The following is a 7957-nucleotide window of genomic DNA, read 5'->3' as shown; positions in this document are numbered from 1 at the left end:
TGAATCTTCTCTTTCATATCTATCGTGTTCCTCATGATCATAACCTAAGTTCAGATATCACTAGAATTACAATTCTGAATAATTATAACCTTAAACTCAAATACCACTTAAATCATATTTTCTAGTGATCATAACCTAAACTCTAATATCATTTTATCATACCTTTAATGATCAAAATCTTAAACTCTGATATTATCAATCATACTTTAGTGATTATAATCCCAAAGTTTTGATATCACTTATATGACAATCCCTAGTGACCTTAAACTTGGCTCTAGTACTATTCTGTCATATCCTAATCACTTATATCATTGTCTCCAAATGAACGTAACCTAAGCTCTAAACTCAGATGCCACTCTGTCACATCCTACTGATCTTACATAAAGTTTTAATATCTCTTCATAATCTCTAGTGATCTTAAACCTAAGCTTTGATATTATTCTATCACATCCAAATCATTTATATTGTAATCTCCAATGATCATAACCTAAGCTCTAATATTACTCTGTAATATTCTAATCACTCATATCATAATCCCTAACGATCATATCCTATGCTCTGATACCATTTTGTCACGCCCCGAACCCAACACCCGGGTCGGATACGTGATGGCCGCACACTCCTTAGAGTAAACCCTAAAGAATATGCAAGGCCAAATAAATCATTACAATCTTATCAACCATAATATTTAATTTCAACAGTAATTCATAAAACTTGCATAATAACAATTAACATTCCTTCAATTCTCTGATCAGATACTATGACACTCTATTTATCCTTCTGCTCACCCATAAATCCAAGCCATAGCCAATCTAAGTCATCCTGCAACTCTGAGAAAAAAAAGAAAGATGAAGGGGTGTGAGCTTTACAGCCCAGTAAGAATTCCCATATCACACTGATATAGTAATATAGTCTGAAAATAAGGATAAGCAATAAAATATAAAATCTCATGTTCAATGTCCAGAATAATGCAAACATTCATAAATTTTCTGTCTTGTCAAAATAGATGCATCATCATATGTTAACCGGTGAAACACTTTTGTTCAACAATTGTTTCATATCTTATCTTTCATTTCTCCTTTCATAATCATATGATTTTAACATTTTCTTTCTGGCTTTGGACTATCCAAGTCTATACCTCAGTCATCTTCCGGATCGAATCCACTTTAAAAAGTCTTTCAAGACTGTCCCAGGATGAGCTCCTGGCCGGCTGTCCCACGTACCAAAGCCCGTGAGAGGCTGTCCCAGGCATAAGCTCCTGGCGGGCTGTCCCAGGCATGAGCTCCTGGCCGGCTGATCCACCTGTAAGCCAGTGGGGGCTGTCCCAGGCATAAGCTCCTGGCGGGCTGTCCCAGGCATAAGCTCCTGGCCGGCTGTTCCACATGACAAGGCTAGTCCATACCATATATCTCTTTCTTTTCATTTAATCATTATGTGTTGATTTCATCAATCAATTCTGTCTTGCATTATGATCAATTCAGATATGTCATATCCATATAATCATGCCATCAATCTCTGATATATATATATTGACATAACATACTCATGCTCAAAATCAAATAACAGTATCTCAGATATAATAAATTCATCGATCTCAAATCCGATAATGCAAAACCAACGATGCAAGACCAATAGTAAAATAGCATATATAATAGTGATCATGTACAGGGATTCTTACCTTTACCGGTGACTGATCCAAACACAGAAATTAATGTTCTTCTTTGATTTATGAATTTTTCTAACAAGATATTCCACTCGATATCATATGCAGACAATCATCTCTTCATAACCCTGATCAATATAAAGATCACATATATGGAGAAAATTACCGATAATCGACCTGATAACACAAATCTAGGATCTCTCTTAGGATTAACCAAAATTAGGATTTACCTAAGTATCTGGATCCTCCACTGATCCATAAGACTTCTAGAGAGAGAAAATCCATGAAGAGAGAGAAAATTCTAGAGAGAGAAAGTAGAGAGAGAAAGTGGAGAGAGAAACTTTCGTATCCTTCCGATGAGGCACTCATGATCGAGATCATCAGAGGTCCTATCAGGGTGACTCAATATGAATCAAGTGTTACAAATTTCGAATAGGATCGGACTGAGATCAGATCTATCGCACGAATTTCGGAGCAACCTAAGATCATCTTATTTTCATCTTCAAGTTTATTCTAGGATTCATGATGCAATCAGAGAGGAAGAAAAGATCCTAGAGAGACAAAATCCGTAAAGAGAGAGAAAAGTCTAGAGAGAGAATCTAGAGAGAGAAAATGTAGAGAGAAGGTAGAGAGAGGAGAGAGAAAAGAGAGAGAAAGAAGAGAGAAAGGAGAGAGAGAAAAATTCTCTCCTTCTTCTTCTTATTTTATTTTATTTTATTTTATTTTTATTTTTCTCTTTTTCTTTTCTTTTCTTTTTCTTTTTCCTTTTTCTTTTCTTTTTCTTTTTCCTTTTTCTTTTCTTTTTCTTTTCTTCTTCTTCTTCCTTTCTTCTTTTCTTCCCGCGGGTTCCGTTGGGCCAAAACAGGGGAGGAAAAAGAGGGTGGCTCGGGCTCCGATGACTTGGCCGGAGATCCGGCAATGACGGCCGAGCATGCAAGCTGGCCGGCGGCAGGGTCACCCTCCTTGCTGCCGGCGGCAGAGAAGGAAGAAAATCATAAAAACAGGGTATCCCTGTTTGAGCCCGAACCGGAAGTCCGAACTGGCACCTCGCCGGCTTCCAAAAACACCGGTGACCGGAGAATAACAAGGAGAAGAGGAAATACCTTGTTCCGGCGGCCAAAACAGCTCCGGCGACCTCTTTTCTTCCGATCAACCACCACGAAAATCTCTGAGAAAAATCCCTCAAATCCCCTTGATTTACTTCGAAATTTTTGTTGTAAATTCCTAAAGGAAGGTTGGAGGATCTTATAGTGGAGGTTTCCTACCCTAGCCGGACTCTTTGAGTCCGATTTTGCCGGAAATCGTGAAGGAAGAAGACTCCGGCTAGGAGTCTTCCTCCTTCTCTGTTTTGTTTTTTTTTTTTTTTTTTTTTTTTTGTGTTGTTGGGCCATCTGGGCTACAGGCCCAAGTAAACGGATTGCTACATAGATGATATCTGAGTTTGTGATGAAATGTGAAGACATTGAAGTATTTATAAAACAGAGGCCTGTCCACAGCAGTTCCATGGCAGGCGAAAGCTGTACATCGTTTTCGATAAAAGAAATGTTATACATCCAAGCAGAATTCTGGAAATCCCCAAACTTTCAAGTTGCTGACCGAATGCAAAAGTACTAGCTCTTTCTTAGCTTCAAATCCTCCAAAATCTGAAATGGGGATTTTTCTCTGGCCTAAGTTCCAAGTGCTAATGGAGCATCTTTTGCTTTGGTCTAAGTTGTGTTATTTCTCTTTATTCAAAAAACACAGAAAAGTCAAAAAGTCACAAATTGGTCTTAGATAATAATAGAGAAAGCTTCCTAATAATTACAAATTATGAAATTACTCATGTTGAACCCTTGGGTAAACAGCTTTTCGAGTTTCAGATGTAAAAAATCTTCTCAAGTTATCGAAATACGATTGCCTCTTTTGCGTCTCAATATTTAAGAGATGTTTTATGGACCAAGGCATGCAGCGAGTACTCCAGTTGGTTTTCATGATATTTTTAGTTTATGATTTTATTGGATGTATGATAATCATTCCCTTTAATCACTATTGAAGCGAGCAAATTCTCTTTTCTTTTTTCTTTTTTTTTTTGTTCTCGGATTCTTAATAGCTAGCCCAACCTTAAATTAGACGTTGCCCACTAGGCCACTTGTTGAGTGGCTACTATATTTTTCCCTTGGACATCTTAAAATTTTGCTAATAGTCAAGCACAGCTTTTCTGAACGGATTTTTCCACCGTGGCTACGAGAGTTCGTTCTGTGCATTACAACCGAAAGAAAGACAACGAAGCTAGGAAGACTTTTGCTTTGGTATCAACTGGCTTTCTTTGTGGTATTTGTATTCATAGTTAAACTAGTTGAGTGGAGGACCCACCCACTTGGATCGATCGAGTCAAATGCACAGAAAAGGATTGATTACGTTTGGAACAGTGCCCTGCGCCAGCTCGATTAGATGTTAACTTTTATACACAGTTGCTGCCCATCCCATCTACATCCATAAAGAAATGGGATTTGGTGAACGTACGTTGAACATATAATCCGGGGCCAATGGCAGCCACTACCAAGAAAAGTCAGTTTATGGCATCCAAATCTGTAAGTGGTAAAATGGCAGCAGCATAATCTCTGTTTATCTACATGACATCTTTGGCATTATTTATTCAAAAAAAGAAAATATTTTGATAACATTTTACTTTTGAAAGCATTCAGCTTATTAACAAATGAAATTAAATGTACATCATAAAAGAGTTCAGCTTGGTTATCAAATTTAAAATTCTTAAATATCAAATTATATTGTTATATTATTTTGCGATCATCATATTTCTCAGTTGGTGTGCCAACTTATTTTCACCTGATTCCCGAAAATAAAAACAGAAAGAAAAAGGGGAGCATCCGGTATCTTATATGATTCCAAAGAAAAAAAAAAGCCAAAAAATTGCATTCATCATATATGTACCTCACTGATGCCTGCGCTATATGAAATAAAATTTACACCACCTCTCTTTCCATTTCTTAAGTTCTTGATTGAAAATCTAGTTTCCTTTATATCAAAACAAATTGAGTCTGGTTCTTCCGGTGACTAATGAGAGAAGGTTGATGCATGTTTCATTAGATCTCAGCTTTCCATACAAAACTCGTGGATAATCCATACGAATAATAATAAAAAGAAAGCACCAATCCTAACGGGCTGTTGGATCGACTCACTTCTTTCATATTTATATAAACTCCCTTCTCATAGCAAATAAACTTCTCTTTAATTATTAGCTCTGGAATAACAAATGTGATGAAAGAAGATAAATACATGAGATCAACTAAGTACATACATTTGCAACATAAACAAAATGACACGAGGAGTTAAAAGATCTGAATTCGACTAGTCTTGCAGGTGTTCATGACTCATGCACCTAAATCAATCCTTTGCTTCACACTTGTGTATCCTTTCAGTTCAATTATGCTGCCAACTGTGACCTGAAGCTTAAGATATCAGATGCGCCTATGATGGACAAAAGCCAAGTAGCTTCCACCTGGAAAGGTGAAGCATGGGCTCACGTGAAGCACCATGATAAATTGCCCACACTATCATCTATTTAGCACTATAGTTACTGTTGCCATATTTTGGATGGAGCCCTCTGGCTCGACGACGTTAACATGCACGTTGCTTGAGAATAATATTTCGTCACTGTAGACATCTACTAAAAATTGATCTGACATCCATGTGAACTAAATGCGTTAAAGGTGTTCAGGACAGTGTAGTGGAGTTTGGTACTAGGTACTTTTCTAGTCCACTAAATTGGTTTCATGAATCATGATGCTGCAGGACATTATTCACACGGTCGACCACTGGATTAAGGGGAGACATTAAGTTCAAAACTAGATAGAAACATAGAAAACATTATCAAGAGGCATAAGCACCAGATAAAATTAAAGCAATAAACTTATGTCAAATTTATGCTTACCCCAACATAATCATGGAAACCAGTATTTAACATTATCAAACCTCTGCCAACTATATATCTAATCACTCCAGAGGCCTATCTCTGCTTTAATAGATTATCAATCTAAATACCAGCTAGCCTAAATATGTAAACTTAGAAAGAAATCAGGATAATGAGCCCTAGTGGCAATAGTTGTGCAATAAAAATTTGAACTTAAAAGAAAAAGGGTGAAAGGGATGACATCACATTGATGGGCAACGTTCATACTAAATCATTTAAAGGGCCACTGTGAGACCCTAATGATGATTTATGACTCTAGTCATGTTAATTCAATGACTAGTAACAGTGACTGAGTACTTGAGGCTAACTACTTCTATTCAATGCCAGGGCACACGCACTCATTTATTTTCTTCTAGGCCACATGCTTCACCTTGTGATATTTTGACATACAAAGCCTTCTAATTGACTCGCCAGTCTGCATCTTGAGGAAAAAACTTTTGTGCAATTAAGTCATAGAGATTGTTTGACAAGGAACCCCTCATTTGACTACAAATAGTTTAATTTAAGGGATAATCTTGTACGCGACCACGTGCCCTGGCCATACTGGACCACAAACAGTTTTTAATGATTCCATAAGAGATAACCACATCAAACTTCAAAAACTATGTTCAGAGAGTTCATTAACATTTCTCATAGTCAATCAAGGATAAATTACTGTTATTGGTACAAAACATTCCTCTCACGTCTCTTGTCCTACCTATCCATCTTGATTACGAAGTCGAATCCAAGATGTCTTTTTTTTTTTCCTCTTTTCTTTTTTTACATTTTTAAAACGTTGGTCCATTTATCCTTGCGGAGGACTAAGAAGAATTTGCTCATGTCCATAAAAGCTCGGCCTCCCAAATTGAATCTTGGCAATAATCATCCAGCTGCATGGAACCATCACTCTGCAACAAGTTGAGATTATTTGTGTCGAGGAAGTTGTCGAGAGATTGCAGCATGAACTGCTGAGACTGAGGCATCTCCATGCAGATGGTTGCGACCAGGCTTGCGTACTGGGTCTGCATGGTGACGAGCTCAGCCTGTGCCCGGGCCAACTCGGCCTGCAGCTCGCTCACTTGCTTCTGGAGCTGGCAAATGGCCCCGGCGCACCCGTACACCGGGTCCCTCATTCGAGCATTCGCCTCGTACACCATGCTGCTCACTGCATCCGCCCTCTGGCTCTCCGGAAGCTCCTGTCATCAACCACAATCCATAATCCTTTGAGTCAACTTGGTAGATTATTTTTCTACCATCTTAATTGTATCATCAAATTAGAATGTCATAACTTGACAAATATTCATTACCGAGGCTCTGGTTGTGACAATAGGATAAGAGGAACATGTTTCTAATGCCAATTTGGACTAATAATATAAAATATTCTTCCAAGTGATGGATTACCTGCAACAATTTGATGATGTTGCTGGCACCGAAGACTCGATGAGCGGTGCTGAATTTGAGGGGTTCGTTGGGAGGGAAATAAGGCGCGAGCAGGCACTTGTCGATGCATCTCCTGCGGAGGATCTTGCAGGCGGCACAAGGGCTGAGAACAACTGGGGGAGGTGACGGACGTGGAGGAGGAGGAGAAGAGGTAGTAGAAGAGGAAGGAGAGGAAGAGGATGGATAGTGGAAGGTGGTGGTGGTTGCGTGGACACTTGCCTCCATGGGAGAATGGAGAGAGGGAAGAAGAGTTGGTGGGAAGAGTTAGGTCAAGGTGGGAGGGTGATGAAAAGGAATGATTCATGATGGATCTTTGAGTCTAGGATAATATATATAGGGAGCGGGAAGGAGAACGGAGGCTGGGGTTTTAAGTTTATCAAGTGGGAAAGCTGACTTCAGCGGCTTAAATTATTTCACCTTTTTTTCCTTCTTTTTATCCATGGCCGCTGCGGTGATAGGCTGGGGTCGTGCTTGAACTTGAAGTCTTTTGTTTTGTTGAAAGTTCCAAGATTATTGTGCTAGGACTTTGTCTACTCTGGCAAAAGCACGGGTAGGTTTATTGATAATTTATCATTGATAAGGCTTTTGTCGACTTCCATTTACTCAATGAAAGAGATTATTAGGCTTGTTGCCTGATCGTTTTCTCAATATATATATATATATATATATATTATCACTGAGAAGGGGAAAGCTTGAAAGAATATAAGAGGCAAGAGGGAAGAAATTTGATAATTTAAGTTGTTTTTGCGTCAAGTTTGATTTAGAATACTTTAGAAAGAAGACTTTAAAATATATGGCGCATCTCAATTTACAATAATTTGAATTTTTTTTTTCTTTGAAGTATAATGGAGGAAGTGAGATACTTTTTCCTAAATTTTATTGATGAAACAATCTAGGTACAAAGA

The 7957-nt window shown here is 38.2% G+C and overlaps 1 protein-coding gene across 1 annotated transcript; it reads right to left on the bottom strand.

The window, feature by feature from the left end:
* Nucleotides 1-6227: 6227 nt before the first annotated feature.
* Nucleotides 6228-7368, bottom strand: LOC105035554 (LOB domain-containing protein 1). Its single transcript, XM_010911146.4, has 2 exons — nucleotides 7014-7368; nucleotides 6228-6808 (listed from the first exon to the last, which is right to left on the bottom strand). Exons 1-2 carry the CDS (start codon nucleotides 7275-7277, stop codon nucleotides 6449-6451), a joined length of 624 nt encoding a protein of 207 aa, XP_010909448.1. The 5' UTR covers nucleotides 7278-7368; the 3' UTR covers nucleotides 6228-6448.
* Between the last annotated feature and the right edge of the window lie 589 nt (nucleotides 7369-7957).

Source organism: Elaeis guineensis, chromosome 10, assembly GCF_000442705.2.
Source record: "Elaeis guineensis isolate ETL-2024a chromosome 10, EG11, whole genome shotgun sequence".
In the NCBI taxonomy this organism is placed as follows: domain Eukaryota; kingdom Viridiplantae; phylum Streptophyta; class Magnoliopsida; order Arecales; family Arecaceae; genus Elaeis; species Elaeis guineensis.
Note: the sequence above shows the minus strand (reverse complement) of the source record. Positions and strands in the feature narration are given on the sequence as shown.